The 15,937-nt window shown below is 32.3% G+C and overlaps 2 protein-coding genes across 3 annotated transcripts; one reads left to right on the top strand and one right to left on the bottom strand.

The window, feature by feature from the left end:
- Nucleotides 1-1,168: 1,168 nt before the first annotated feature.
- Nucleotides 1,169-9,499, bottom strand: LOC108730250 (alpha-amylase 3). Of its 2 annotated transcripts, none has more exons than XM_018459823.1 (8): nucleotides 9,114-9,499; nucleotides 7,509-7,612; nucleotides 7,006-7,213; nucleotides 5,592-5,728; nucleotides 3,969-4,150; nucleotides 2,624-3,608; nucleotides 1,782-2,050; nucleotides 1,169-1,515 (listed from the first exon to the last, which is right to left on the bottom strand). In XM_018459823.1, exons 2-8 carry the CDS (start codon nucleotides 7,608-7,610, stop codon nucleotides 1,290-1,292), a joined length of 2,109 nt encoding a protein of 702 aa, XP_018315325.1. In that variant the 5' UTR covers nucleotides 7,611-7,612; nucleotides 9,114-9,499; the 3' UTR covers nucleotides 1,169-1,289. The 2 variants fall into 2 exon arrangements, with proteins under 2 accessions (XP_018315325.1, XP_018315324.1); XM_018459822.1 differs by having other exon boundaries at nucleotides 3,969-4,162; nucleotides 9,114-9,498.
- Nucleotides 9,500-12,005: 2,506 nt separating this feature from the next.
- TBCC (Tubulin-binding cofactor C) lies at nucleotides 12,006-14,896 on the top strand. The gene is made up of 3 exons (XM_018459828.1): nucleotides 12,006-12,223; nucleotides 13,125-13,375; nucleotides 13,626-14,896. The coding sequence occupies exon 3, from the start codon at nucleotides 13,784-13,786 to the stop codon at nucleotides 14,810-14,812; it is 1,029 nt and encodes a 342-aa protein (XP_018315330.1). The 5' UTR covers nucleotides 12,006-12,223; nucleotides 13,125-13,375; nucleotides 13,626-13,783; the 3' UTR covers nucleotides 14,813-14,896.
- The last annotated feature ends 1,041 nt before the right edge of the window (nucleotides 14,897-15,937 follow it).

Genomic DNA, 15,937 nt, shown 5'->3' with positions numbered 1-15,937 from the left:
TGTTTAACTGATATTGTACAGTCAAATCATACTTAATATACAAAATATATGCGTGTTTTACATTAACAGAATAGTTTTCTATTAATTGTTTCTATTAATTCTTGTATTTTCATCTTTCAGTGTCCATCTTTTGCACTTTTATTGTCTTTTCAAATTCATACTTTTTTAAAGACTTGTGATATATCGAACAAATTTCAAATAAAACGTAAAAATGAAATTTTATATAGTTATGTAGAAAAATAAAACAATCAAAAACACATTTTCGTTTTTTTAATCAAATAAATATTTTTAATTTTATGTTTGTTGCTATCCGTCTTTATTGTATAAAAATTTTATTATATAATTAATACAATGTAGACAGAAATATATTCAGAACTTTTTTTATTTGTCTGTGTAAATACATAGAGATAATTTTGTTAATATAAATTCTTTGCATTCACACAGTCAATTAATATATATACGATACATTTCTAATTTCTAATATACATATATAATAATTGTTTAAAAAATCGTATATATAATTGTACGATTTAGTTGTACGATTCGATGCCAACGAGAAACATAATTAGACAACATTGTATAAGTACTCAAAACGATTATTATAATTGTTATATCGTAAAAAGTATTTTTTAATTATCGTTCCTATTTACGAAGAGATTTTTCACTATATTTTGATCATCACAACAAAGATGAATTTTGTTACAACCTTATGATACACAATAGATTTTGATTTATCAAAGAAAGTATAATAAAAAAATGTAAAGTCTTTCGGTTTTGTAGTATTTTTAGGGTTTGATAATAAATACAACAATAGAGGCATATTATAAAATTCCAAACCAAACCGCATTAAATCGATTTTATTGGTATGATGTGATCGATATGCATTATTGAAATTCGTTGTAAAAATCCAATCTTTTAATACGATATACATAAGTAACGATAACATTTGTAATGCTGTGAGATAGGTGTTATTTGTATTAATCATAGTGAACAATTTATTGGACGCTCTCTTTTTTGATTCTTTAATTTCACTCGTCTTCTCTCTCTTTCTCTACCTCAATTTTAATCGAAAAATAATTTAAAAAATCTTTATTTATTTTCACATTCCTAAAACAATTTGCGAAAAATTTCTTATCTCCAATCATTCAAGAAATATTTTATCCCTGAAATTCCATAAAATAAAATTTTATAAAATTTTATTTCGTTGTAAGATATCCATACCTTTAATGATGTTTAATAAATAAAAGTATAATCTCACAATATAAGAGAGGTTCAACCGAGAGACTCTCTTACTTATCCAATTTTATAACAAACGCTTCTCCAGGAGGGACGGTAAGTTCTTTGAAGTACACATTCCGATTTATTCTGTAACTTGGTCCAACAACAACGTAACCACCGTAATAAAGAAATGACAGATCTTTTACGCGCGTCTCATTGCCAAAATTGGCCACAAACACATAGGAATTTCTTCGTGGATAAAACCGCTCAATCACGATCATTTCATCTTCCACATACCTAGACAGAAGAATATTAAATCAAGTTATCACATACATAATATTTTACACCATTGTTATGTAACAATACAATCTGTTAAAAATCTAAAATTTAAAATGTAATAATTGTTCCATCTAGCAAGACAAAAATGTATATTTAGTCGCAAAATAAAGAAATAAAATTAATTTCTGAATTTTTAAAAAGATGAGTTAAGTAATCATTAAAGACATTTAGATTTATAAGGAAAATCACAAATCCGGAAACTCGCGTAAATCAAAGGGCTTTACCTAACATCACAATTCGCGGTACTTTGATTCTCTCTTAGCACCGCTTTGACGTAAACCGGCGTAGCTTCCATTCTTAGCTTCGCCATCTCTGTAACGGTGCTTTTTAAACTAGTTTCCATAGGTTTCCCAGCTTCTGGTAGCCAAGCGGTAACTCCTGAAAGTGAAAAACTGCTACCGGAGCCTTCTTTCTTCTCCCAATACATAGGAACCAAATTGTGCACATGTGCCAAGTCCTTGTGATCTCGACACTCGCAATCTTCGATACCTATCTGTGCAAATGAAAATCCAATTAATAATAACTCTTTCTTGCATTAAATGTTTTTTTAATTATCTTAAAAAGAGATATTTACTAAAATATTGAATTGTTATTAATATCTTGCATTGCAATGAAAAAAATGATGACTTAAGAAATGAAAAAAATGAATAATAATTGCGTATTTTTTAAACATGAGAATTACGTAAATATTGAGTAAGCAAACTATTCACAGAATACCAGCCAATTGTTAGTAAATTCAATTAGAAAAATTCAGCGAATTCAATATCTTATGCATTAAATTCGTGTTCTACCGGAAAAAATCGAGTAGAACCTGTCAAACGCAGATTCTGCTATTAATCTGCGTCAAATTATGTGCAAATCTGCTCGGTTTTTACTGTCAATCTGCTTTCAAGTCATGTAAATAAATTGTTAATCATTTTTGTGACATTCTGTCGCCAGCATCTTAATTTCCTGCTGACAACATTTATCAGCGGATGCTGTACAAAATTCAAGCAAATTTGGTTGACTAGGTATTCTCCAGGATCCTAGGTATTTTTGTGGATCTCGTTCATGATGTAATTCATACCTCATCTCCATAAAATATACTTGGAGTCCCAGGCAGCATCATGCCGAGAAGAGAAGCCGCCACACTAGCATTCTTGACGGTCATAGTGGAGGCCACTCTGCTGGTGTCCACACCACCTACGGACCAGTGGATCCACGGGTAGGAGGGTTTGTCGAAGAGCACGCCCTTCGTGATACTCTCGATCTGTGCTTTGATATTTGTCGTGCCGTTCGCTAGACGAAGGGTCACGTCGATCAGATCTATCTTGGATAGAATGGAGTTCCTCGCGGCAGAGGTAGCGGCATCCAAGGCATTTACGTGACAGATGAAGATACTGTCCGGGCGCAGAAGAGACCTCCAGTATTTAAGATCGCTCACGAACGTGTCTTCGTCGACGTAATGTTCTAGCCCCTTCAGATAGAAACCGTCTACTCCTAGCTGCTGCCAGATTCTGATGGCCTCGCTAACGGGGTGCTCCTGCTGACGAGCTGAGTGATCGGAGGGAAACGTTTGTTTCTTTACTTCCTGCAGCGGTGTCGACAGGGCGTCGCGGATGGTGTCGACCGTGGACGGTGCGGACGGCAGTATATCATGAATTATCGCGCTATTCGCGAGATCTCGTCTTTCCCGAAGCGCATGTTCAGTCTCGTTGGCCTTCGCTTCATTCAAGCTCTTCACAAATGGATATAGAGGCAAATCGAGGACTATACTCATATTTCTCCTGTGGATCTCACGGACGAGAACGGAGAAGTCTCCCAATGTACCCAACTCCTTGTTCACGTCTGTCATGTTGCTAATATCCGAATAATATTCCGGGTAATGCGGCGCCGGGAATATCGAGTTGAGTCGTATGGCCCGTACTCCGAAATTCTTTAAGTAGTCTAGCCGCATAATTATCCCTCGCAAATCGCCGATCCCATCGGCGCTCTTCGTCGAGTCCTGAAAGGACGCCGGGAATATTTCGTAGAAGGTACTGCCTTGCCACCATTCCACCGGTGGGTCGCATCTAACATGCAAATAAATCATGTGAAATTATACGCAGTGAAGAATGTTGTATTTGTGCTAAAAACATCCACTTACATCTTTCTTTAAATTCTGTATTGAATTTTTAACATATCCACGTGTGGGTGTTAATTTAATATAATGTGATTGTTGTCATTTGTATATTTTATGTTAAATTAATATTTCTTTAATGTATGAAAAATTCTGAGAGAATAGATGTAAACTTTCCGAATATTTCTGAGTATTTCTGAAAAATGTTCCAATTCGTATAAAAATTATAAGAAAAATTTTCACCACGGTTATCATTCACGAGCTTATTCATACAGATAAACATGCATAACGTGCATAACATGCGTATACATACTTCTTAGGCATTGTGGCGATAATGCCGATAACGAGAGCGGCACATCCGGTCAAGATCGACATCAATGACCAGTAGCATGTCTTCCGTATCAATGGCCAGTTCCACTTCATGAAACGATAATCTTTGGGCGGCTTCGGCACTACCAGTTGTATTCCAACGAGTGGTGGTTTGCCGCCGTTCTCCTGGTTGTAAAACTAAACAGTTAAAACATAAATACATATGATGGTTGTTAGAAAGCGGCAAGCGATGAATTTTAGTCAACATGAGATTGTTGAAAATCGGGAATCCTCTTGAATTTCATTTTAAATGTGGAACAGCAAAGGCACATACATAAATCGAACATTCATATAAGTACACCTACCTACATTTCTTTTAAATCTCCGATGACACAGTAACGAAATGTCAATCCTAGGGTGACCAGATCCGGGAACCAGGCGTCCCAGTTCTTGAGGAACAGGTCCTCTTTCACAAGGAGTCCTCGGACGTTTTCGCAGGTTTCTTTAGATTCAGCCTAATATTTTATATTTGAATATATCCGCGATTAAGAAATTAATGAAATATACAGAATGAGAAACTAACTTTATATATTCTAAAAGATCTCTATTAAACGTACACAATTAAATACCTAATCATATTTATTAATTTATATCAGCTAAATTTATTGAACATTTAAAGAAAAATTAAAGTAATTTGAACTAAAAAATAATTATTCATTTAAATTAAATTAATTTAAATATAAAAAATTTATAGCTCCATTATATATAATGAATATATAAATAATATCTATCTTTTTCATCAATTTTATTGAAAAGATAAAGTGAAAGTTAATGCCTAAGTTCTCCCTATGTTGCATGTAGCTCATAGCTTAATTGTTTACGTCATTTTATATGGTCACCCTAGTCGTATCTTATCTGTATTGGGTTTCTATATATACAAGCAGCTGAGATGATAAAACGACGAGAAAATACGAAGTAATAACTAGTTCGACTTAGTTAAAAAGATACAGATTGTGAGTGCGTGAATACAATCACGACTACGTGAATGCAATCACAAGGTAGCATCTTTCGTGCATATATGATATATTAATTTAATAAAGTATCTTTTCTCCGTGTCAGGCAAATGTAAAAATATGTAAGGAATGAAATAGTACAGATGCTCTTTGCTTTTGCAAGTAGCAAAGACGGAATTTGTGAATTTTATGATAAACATACAATACATTAAGCACAATAGGCACATATACGTACATACAAGTAATAATAATAGGCGCAAGATTAAATAATTTGGAATAAACGAAAAAAATTATAAATCATTTTTTATATTCCAAAACTAGATTATTAAAAAATAAATATATCAAAAATCTCGAAAGTTTTGACATTTTAATTCCCTATTTTATATACAGACACAAATAATAATTTTATTTTTAAGAATTTTTAATGATATATTCAAATACTTATAAAAAAGATTTTTTAAAGACATTCAAAACTCTCGAGAATCTTTAACATTTTAAAGAATTTCCAATTGTTAATATTTAAATTAACGTGTTATTGAATCGTTCTTTATATTGATTTTATTTTATATTTAAAAAATCTGGGAGAGAATAAGTCTTCAAATTCCGATACTTACTAAAGCTTGAGCATCTGGTGCGAGATGTTGATAGGCAGTATTCAATTGTGTCAACAATTGTGCGCAAACGGGTTCGTTTGTGTCACTGCTGCTACCGCTGCTAGTAGACTCCACCATGGGATCACGTGAACTCGGTTCTGAAATATTACGATACGACATGTAAGCTTAATCATTTAATATAATATGACCACTATTAAAACCTTCTAAACAAATTATTTTTATATTACGAAAAAAATGATTAAAAAGATTATGATTAGATTCGGACTAATTGTATGATTAAATTGTGTTTGAATAATTCAACACGCTTCTGTATTTTTAAACAAAGTAAATCTTAAAACAAAAGGATTTAAAATATTTTTATGCATCTAAATGGGATGTTGTCATCTTTTTAATTTGGGCAATTTTAATATTGAATATAAGAAGATTAAATGTCAATCGTGTGATATAAATGACTGACTGGATCATCGTTTAAATTGAAACTGGATCCTATTATCAAAAGTGGTTTAATGAACGAGCGTCAACGTTACATACAGAAACACGATTACGTAAGCTTTTCAACTGAAGAACGTCACTTAACGAATATTTAATATTTAAAGAAGTCTTCGTCCACAAATAATAGACGTACAATTTGTACGTTCTCTTGTGCTTTTCTTTTTTTAATTTTATATTTAGTGCATATAATATCCCGGTAAAAAATTTTTTATACATAATATGTATAAATATGTATAAACATACATAAACACGCATAAATATTCATAATCATAAATAATTATACATGAAATATGTCCATACATCTTTCTTTCTTTTGTAAAATTACTTTTTAGTGTACTAAAAATAATAATAATATTGAGAAAACATCAAAAACAGTTAATGGGATTATTTTCGCATTGTTTATTTTAGAAAAAATCAAGTTTGGAAAAATGTAAAAAAATTTGCTCATACATAACTATGTATAATTTTACATACAACTATATAGCAATTCTTTTACATTTTTCCAAACTTGATTTTTTCTAAAATAAACAACGCGAAAATTTTTCTTTTAATTATTTTTTATGTTTTCTCATTATTATTATTATTTTTAGTACTAAAAAGTAATTTTACAAACTACAAAGAAGGATGTATAAACATGTATGAACATATTTCATAGATAATTATATATGCTTATGAATATTTATATATGTTTATAAATATTTATATATATTCATGCATAAAAAATTTTTTGCCGGGATTGTTATAAAATTCTATTTTATTGTTATAAATTAATTTGCTAAATTCATAATTCAATAATGAAGAAAAGAAAAACACAAAGATAATGTTATGTACATACAGATAATGTTATTGAAATCACATAATGTCATTGAAGGTAATGTATACTTAATTGCGTGCGGCATTGTAATAGGTAGAAAATACATACCATCGTTTAAAGGTTTACTCGAACTGTTTACAATGTTCATGAAGTTAAGTCCGTCTTCTGTATTAATATTTTCAAGCGTTGGCGTCGGTATCATTTCTAATGGAGTTCCTTCCAAAGCATTGAATATCGGCGTCGACTGTAGAGTCTCGTTGGTTTGAGTAGGTGGTGGACTTGGTGTTAATAGAGGACAATCGGATGCTTCTTCATCCTATTAAAGACAGCAAATGCTTATATGAGACAAAGTTCGTAGAACGAATCTCGTAGAACAGAAAAATGCCATTTGTTTCTCTTCGATTGCGAAATATTGTGCTGCATTATTGTATCTTTTTAAAAAAATGTACTATTATCGTATATATATCTTTTGAATTATATTATTATACAAATTTTAGATTTTAGTAATGGTAAGAATCAAATTGAATGCCGAATTAACAGAACTTTAAGAAAAGGATTTTTAAATTTATTTTGAAAAAATAAAAAACGCTACAGTTTGTAATAGTACACACCTGTTGATCTTGATTTATAAACAGCTGTCGGGAATTCGAAGACGGCGGAAGCTCAGATGATATAACAATAGATAAAAGGTCTTCAGGTTTCTGGATACTCATCTCTATTACATAAATATTATATACTGTATTTTTATATAATATATTTTTATAAATTTTTACAAATACTTTTTTTTTTAAACATCTGCAGGTCCAAACTTAACAAATTGTTGAATACGGGTAAAATAAGGGTTTTAATAATATTTCAGTATTCCAAGTTAATTGCTGTCAGAAATAAAGTTTAAATTGTTTATGATTTTATAAAATAATGGTAGACAAAAAATCCTTTTTTTTTATTCTACATATCAAATTTCATAGGATGAAGAGAATATTTGTATTTCTTCTTTTTTTAAAAATTGATTTCTAAATTCAATTTATTCTTTACATCTAAATCCGGATAGATGCACGTATTACGCCTGATTGCACCTACACGTTAGTGTATAGAAAAAGTATACAGGTAGGATGAGTGGGTGTATATCGACGTATTTTTCATTATTGCGTGTCTATCGTGCAGGATGTTACCGCTTGAGCACAGTGCTTGCGGTATTCGACGATCAATAATCGTAGAAACCGGTTGTCATTGCATCATCAATTTCATTTTTAAATTTTGTAGTTTTAATTAACTATTTCTTTTTCGTATAAAGATAGAATAGTTTTTATTTAACAATTTTAATCACTCTGTTCTGAATAATAATTCTTGATCATTTAATAAATTGTAATGACTTAATTTAATATCTTCCATGCGGCAGTTTTAAAAATTGCAAATGTATCGCAAAAGAAATATTACTAATCTGACCACTCAAGTGTCTTACTCAGAGATTAGTTCCATTCAGCAAAATGATAATAAACGGCATACATTTGCAGCCACGAGGTCGGCATTGAAAACCGAGACACAATATGAGGAAACGACTTTGAGTTAACAGTGAATAATCGTAAAATTTAAATTGCCTTGACTTGGAATGCGTCGTAATTGCAAACATGTCAATATGTATTTTTTAAGACTTCTCGGACGATCTTTTTTACACACCGCGCAAATAATGATAATAATAAAATAAAACTCGAAACTAAGTAAATAAAAGAGAAATAATTTTCTAGGCTCAAAAGTAAAATTCAGCAATATACCATTAACATAAGTTCTATAAAATCTATGAGTTAATATTTCAAATTATAACATAATTTAAAAATGTGATGATTTTGAATTAATTCATTTAATTCAATATTTTATTCCCCTAACATTAAACTTAAACATCTAAAATATGTAATTTTATAAATATTTTAAATATTATTTTATAGAGATCTTTAAAATATTTTATATACAGTATATATTCATTAAATAATTAAAAACTATATCTAAATAAAGCTATTAAAAATATTTACTACTTATTAAATATTAATTAAAGAATCAATTTCCAGAAGTCTTGAATTTAATTTTTCAAAATTAAAGTTTACAAAAACATTTTCTTATACAACTTATAAGTGCAATGTTTAGTTTTTTAAATACACATAATTAAGATTCTCTTTCGTACACTATGTGCATATATCAAAGTATGATTTTAAGACTCTCACCTACGGTTTTCAACGACGACGATGATCGATCGAGTCCCGGTAAAGAAGCTCCGTCAAAAATATCGCAAATCCCCTGGCAAATCGCACTCGGGGGATCCGTCGTCCGACGTACCTGCTTGGGAAAGATTCACCACTCCGTTTTCCACGGTCGGCCCACGGAGACGCGAGATGCACGATGATACTTGCGCGATTACCGTCGACGAAAGCGATGGAAGGTCGACAGTACGAACGTCGAGAGTCTCAAACGGTGACTACCGTTGCCGCCGTCGTCGTCGCCGTCGCCATCATGCTACTTCGCGTGCCGTGACGGACAATAGTAGAACCGCGTGCCTTCGTATTATATTTATAGCGAAGCGGTATCGTTTCGTGCTCTCCCCCGCTGGCCGACCGACCGTCCATTCGTCCAGCAGCCGACGTCCACGACCTCCGAGCGATTCTGCGCTCTGACGCTGCAATTCGCTGCATGCGCACCAGTACGTCGCGACGTCGCACGCCGAGGGTAATTTCTTAGATAGCATAGAGTTCAAAAAGAATTCAGTCATATGTCAATTCCTACTTCATTTTCAGGTGTAAAAAAAATTTTTTTCAAAGCTTTTCAGAAAAAAGGTTCTTCCCAGCAAACGAGAATGGATTCAAATGGATTCAAATTTTCAAAAGTATGGATTCACAATATTAAAATGAATGCTTTTCAATCCTGAATGCATTTTTATTCATTTATAGGAATTGGAGCATATCTCTATGCCTTTCAATCTAAAATAATATCAGCTTTTTCTGTGCATCGTGAATACTGTTCAATTCAAAATTTTGAATAGGAAATATAGTTTTTCAATCCAATTGCATTTAATTGAATCTAATTGAATCCAATTGAATCCGATTAAATAAAAAAAAAGTATTCGCTGTTTAAAATACGCATTCGGATAGAAAAAATTTCAATCTATTTTAATCCATTCTCTGGATTAAAATCTTTTACTGGGTTTTTAATTGCATCTGAAAATGAATTCAAAATTGATAACATACGACTGACCGCTTTTATCTGGATTATAAAAAAAAGCAAAAATTCTATCACGATGGTGTTCCGGCGGTCAGAGGATAAATCATGTAACTCTTTTCTAGGGCGGAAATGTAAAAGTGAAAATTTATTGTACGTTTTATATGTGTATACATATACCTATACTTACAGATATAAAAATTTTCATGTTTCTGCTTTAAAGAGAAAATTACATGATTATAATATTCAAAATACATGCGTTTCTCGTAGCATCCCGACGAATCCGGGCACTTTCGCATGAAATTTGCATGAAATAATAATTAAGAACATCAATGTCAAAATAGTGAAGAATATCAATTAGAATTTAACGTCAACTTTAATAGACAATAACAAATTTGATGATTATCATCGCGAAGCCAGCCGTATGTATATACATACATTCGCACGAAGCGACTGGCTTTGAATCTCTCAGTTTATAAATTATAAACTATTATTTCTAAGCAATATAGATCTCTGTTGTTAATCTTTCCGAAGTATTGATTTTCTGAACAGTTGATTCAACACAAAGCCGGTTTCTAAACGAATCTACAGCGTGAATAATACGAACCAATAATTCCATTCAAAATTCCCATTTATTCGCTGCAGCCATATTGAAATACAATATTCCATCAAATTGAAAAATTGTAAGAACTTTTTTCTTGCATTATATACGCTAAAATGATTTAAAAAAATAATTGTCAAAATTTTTGACTAAAATGAAATCTTTAGATTTAATTTTTGGGTACATTTATATGTTGATAAAATTTATTAAGTAAAAAAAATATTATTTTTTAATAATAATTTTTGATAATATACATTATCATGTATAAAAAAATTATAATCTTTTAGACCAATATACTTTATAAATAAAATTTATTATTATTAGATATTATTAATAAGTAAAATATATATTTTTTTCTATTTTTCAAGTTTCTCGATAGTGCTTGTGGAACCATGTTTCAATATATATACGTCTTTTCGAAAGGTTTCATGACCGAAGTTCCCTCGGGAAGCACCGCGGAGCCACTATCGGAGTCTTCGATGACTCTTTATCGCTCTGAGGAAAGTCCCTGGACCCGTGGCAGAAAGTGCCGTAGCTTTTGGCTATCAGCCTCCGTCGTCTTCGCGAATTTCAGGAGAGGAAGCTTCGGCCGATCCTTCGCGATGGGCGTGAGAGTGTTTGTCAAAGTAAAGTAATGTGTGTTGAAACGTTTCTGCTCTTCTGAAAAGAAACAGCAACGTTTAAACCGAACAGGGCTTATCGTACGAGGAAACTTCACAATTTTTTTTTAATTTTTTTGTCAACTTCAAATTTTTCTCCTCAAATAAATCTTGTTAACTTAGTTTCTACTAAAAAAATTATTCTTTTTTAAACTTAATTGTTTAATATACTGAAAGATTGGAACTTTGGAACTCTGACGCGATTACGAATTTTCTCGACAATTAAAGATTAACAATCTTATAAAGTTTGTGTATTTATGATATAATACTCATTTACTATAATATAATACCAATATTTAGAACTCAATTTCAATTAAAAACTACAATTATATATTACATTGTTATCATCCGAGTTTGAGTTATCCATCAGATGATCACTGCGGTATTATATACATCCATAATCGATAATATCGAATATTTTCAATTATTCTCCTGGGTTCTCATTATAATAATAAAGATAATTTATTCAAGTTTGATGATCATCAACAAAATCTCATTGTGTTTAAATTAGATAAATATTTATACTTAATTAACATGTGTATCTAATTATCTAATAAGTTCAGAGTTCGAGTGAAAACGTCCTCTCTCAGACTTTTCTCCAATTCTGTTCACGAGGCTCCCTCTTCATGCCTCCCTTTAAATCACGGTGTTGCGCGATGTTTCGTTACGAGTTCCGTATCCCGCAGTATTGATGATTTCCATTTTAGGAAATCTTTCCCGTTTCACCATAGCATGATCAGGAAACAGTCGAGATCGGGCTTCGCGCAAACACTCAAGAAAAGTGCCAAGGCTCTCCTTATCTTCGAGGGAGTACTGTTGCTGGGATCGTACGGATTTTGGCGTCGCCTGAACACTTCGCAAGGTGAATTGCTCCGCTTAGTCTATAGAACCTCGCCTCCGTTCCCGAATTGCTCCGCCTAGAGTTACGTTACTGCCGGATGGCATTATCCGATATTCTCGAATAATTTTAACCTACTTAGACTTACTCTAGATCGTGCCTTATATGTTCGAGATAAAACTAGCAATGATAACATGAACGGCAAAAGAGTACAATTGAAAAAAAAAGGATCTCTCAGTTACTTCCTATATTTAGTATCTGGCAACAAATATAGGACAGATTGCCGAGATTTTTCTGTGTAAATTTGCATTAAACCTGTTCTTTTTAACTGAACTTACACGATTCATCTTTCTTCTTTTTTCTTTTCATTTTGGAGAGAAAAAGAGAAAATATATAAAGAAGTTTAGCTAAAAAGAACTGACCTTTTGCAATAACTACATAGGATGATCAAAAGCCAATTTATTTTTTGATTTAATTGCTTTCTATTTAGTACTGAAGTTTACAACATTGTTACAACATTTACAATAGCTACATTCAGCAGAAAAAGCAGCTTTGCAACTGTTGTAAGATTTTTTAATCTGATTGTCTTGTCCCTAATTCCTCACTGAATCTAAATATATAAACCAATCATATAAAAAAATCTTACAATATAGTTTCAAAGCAGCTTTTTCTGCTGAATACAGCCATTGTTACTGTAATATTACTGTGTTTGCTGCAATATTGCTGGAGTTATATGTACTATGTAAATTATCTCTGCTTAGAATGTTCTTTTTAGCTGAACTTTTTGCATAGTTTGTTTCTTTTCTCCTTTTCTCTCCAATGTAAAAAAAAGGAAAAAATTAAATCATGCAAGAAGTTTATTTAAATAGAATAAACCTCTTGATTAGATCAATACATCGGTGCTTCTATATTTCATGTGCATTAGATTTCAGACATTACATGCACCAACATTTTCCGATAATATTGGAGGGTTACTACACTGTTGGGGAACAGTTGTCTGGCAGTGATAATTTGAGGACATTTGATTACAAGACCTGGACAGAGAAGTGCAATGAGCATTAAATCTTCATGGCGTTGAAATTTATCGGGAGTGCCGTAGCAGCGGTAATTATTGGCACTGGAGTAGGAAACTTTCTAGTTAACCTTGTTAGGCCCGATGAAAAAGATCTTATAAAGGTAATTATAATTATGTAATTATCAAGCCAATAATAATGTTTTTTCATTGCTTTTATATGAGTACAAGCGGCAATGTTTTTTTCCTCAGTTGTATAATATATTTTTTAATAAAAAAAATAGTCAATAATATTTGCTGAACATTATAATTAAAGTAATTTTATAAAACTTTTTGCAAAAGTTACATTTTTACTTAGGAATCTAATAAAATGATGGTATAAATCTTTTTTTATTTGTGTTTAAATTGTTTCAGCATCTTCCTCCGCATTCGTCAGAAAAACATAATCTTTTCTGGCCACAATATAAGAAAAAAAGTGAGAGATTGATGAACCAAGAAAAGTCAAACGCAAGTTTGAAGGTGTTTGAAGCTCAAGACAGTGCAAACCGTATTGAGAAATAGCATTAACTAAAATGGATCCCACAGAGTTTATAGAGGAAAGTTTACCAGATCGTATCACGAAGAGAGACCGGGAGCGAAAAAATGTTATCGAAAGGCGAAGAGAAGAACGGCAATCGCTCGCCGTCGAATCCGAGCAAAGCAGCTACTTTAAAGATACATTTTACTCCTCTTGCAAGAAGATCAAGGATATGCTAGACGATGCACCCAACACGCCGTCCTCAGCGTTGCCGGGAATCTTTGAGAAGTCAAACAAGGAGATTCAACTGCTTAAGAACTATTTATCGCAATCTAAAATGTTTCTAAAGGTTTACGACATAAGACGCGCACAAGAAAATTTGCAATCGTTAGAGAATCAAGCTTCCGAGTTAGAGATGAAGCTCTTGCCTAAAAAGAAGTTTGGCTTTAAGAATCGTAGAATCGTGAAGAAGCCTTCCGACAAGGGGCTCGATATCACAGACGGTTTGAAAGATCTCAAGATATCTGAGAGCATTGTGAATGGCTCGACTAAGCAGAACAATAAATTATCGAGCAAGTACGGAGATAGTGCCTGCATGCTCCTGGGCAAGGTGAACGAACGTATAGTGTTGGACGCCGAGAATGTAAATAAGAATGACATTCTACTTTCCGATCTGATTCGCTGTACTGTAAGGATATACGGTACACCGAGCACTCTGCATATGGTGAATCTGAAGCAATGCACTATATTAGTCGGACCGGTGACATCCTCCGTTTACGTGCACGACTGCAGTGATTGTGTATTTGCTTTCGCATGTCAGCAGCTGCGATTACATTCATCGACGGACTGTACCATTTATTTACATGTCACAAGTAGGGCGATCATAGAGGATTGTACGAAGATACGTGTAGCACCTTACAACTGGTCTTACGAAGATCAAACGAGTCACTTTAATCTAGCCGGCCTTGATCCAAAGATTAATAATTGGAACTGCATCGACGACTTCAATTGGCTATCTAGTGAAAAACATTCACCGAATTGGTCGATTCTCGAACCGGAGCTTCGGGTGAAAACGTGGGATTAAAATGAATACTTGTAAAATAAAGAAGAAAAGAGCAATTAAAACTAACAGTTGTAGCGAACATTTTATGGAACCTAATTCTTTTTCTCCGAATATCAATTTATTTACGTAAATAAATCATCTACATATATACTATGCTTTTTCACAAGATGCAAGTTATATATGCAAGTTTTATACATTTACGATATCTAATAACTTTACTGTTTGTCCAATATACAGGGTGTCCCGTTTTACAAGTACCTAAATAATTTTGAAAAGATGATTAGTGAAGAATTATATGTAAGAAAAATCATGGTTTTATTTAAGAAAATAAAAATTCTTTTATAAAATTCTTTGAAATTATCTGGGTTTGCTTTTTAAAATGGGACAATCCTTTTATATATTGTATACAAGTGTGTACGTATTATATTTTTGCATTTTGCGTCTTTCAATATAAAGAATTGTTGGAATCGAACTATCCCTTCTTTCTTAAAAGAATTTTGGACATTAATACAATCTTACGTATACAATCAGATTGGCATTAGTAATCGTATTTATTTAGTTTGAATTTGTAGATAAATATATCAAATATATCATTTTACTTTAATATTAATTTGAATTTTTAAATATTTCGCGTTTACCGCGATATCAAATCTCGCGGATTGACGGTTATACACAATATGGCGTATCTCGTTTTTTCGTCCTTCGCTGTGCGAAGAATAATCTCGAGTTGTTTCGAGCAAAGTACCCAATCCAGTATATCCAATTCCTTCTTAAGGCCATCACACGTACAAAAATTTTAGTCGTAAGGCCGTAAGCAAATCGGCCAATCACAGTCGAGTGTTTTGAAACGCGAGATCTTAATTTTGATTGTGATTGGTCGATTTACTTGTAGAAAATTGACCAATCACAATTGATTATTCTTCTCATATTCGATTGTGATTGGTCAATTTTCTACGACTTAAGACTTTACAACTGCTAAGACTTCTATTGTAGACCCCGCAATAGTTTGTGGTTTATTGGTTATGCGGGGTCTACAATAGAAGTCGTAGCGGTCGTAGAGTCTTAAGTCATAGAAAATTAACCAATCATAGTCGATTATTCTTTTCATATTCGATTGTGATTGGTTAATTTTCTACGACTTAAGAC

The sequence above is a fragment of the Mycetomoellerius zeteki genome, unplaced genomic scaffold, assembly GCF_001594055.1.
Source record: "Mycetomoellerius zeteki isolate Tzet28-1 unplaced genomic scaffold, Tzet1.0 scaffold87, whole genome shotgun sequence".
Classification (NCBI taxonomy): domain Eukaryota; kingdom Metazoa; phylum Arthropoda; class Insecta; order Hymenoptera; family Formicidae; genus Mycetomoellerius; species Mycetomoellerius zeteki.
The sequence above is the reverse complement of the archived record's forward strand: the minus strand, read 5'-3'. Positions and strand labels throughout refer to the sequence as shown.

What these genes read in the sequence shown, in the direction of transcription:
- LOC108730250 (XM_018459822.1), bottom strand. Translation starts at nt 7,610, where the DNA reads ATGAGTATCCAGAAACCTGAAGACCTTTTATCTATTGTTATATCATCT. An exon ending in TTATAAATCAAGATCAACAG is followed by an intron (nt 7,214 to 7,508) that starts GTGTGTACTATT and finishes TGTCTTTAATAG; the next exon opens with GATGAAGAAGCATCCGATTG. An exon ending in ACCGCGAATTGTGATGTTAG is followed by an intron (nt 1,516 to 1,781) that starts GTAAAGCCCTTT and finishes TCTTCTGTCTAG; the next exon opens with GTATGTGGAAGATGAAATGA.
- TBCC (XM_018459828.1), top strand. Translation starts at nt 13,784, where the DNA reads ATGGATCCCACAGAGTTTATAGAGGAAAGTTTACCAGATCGTATCACG.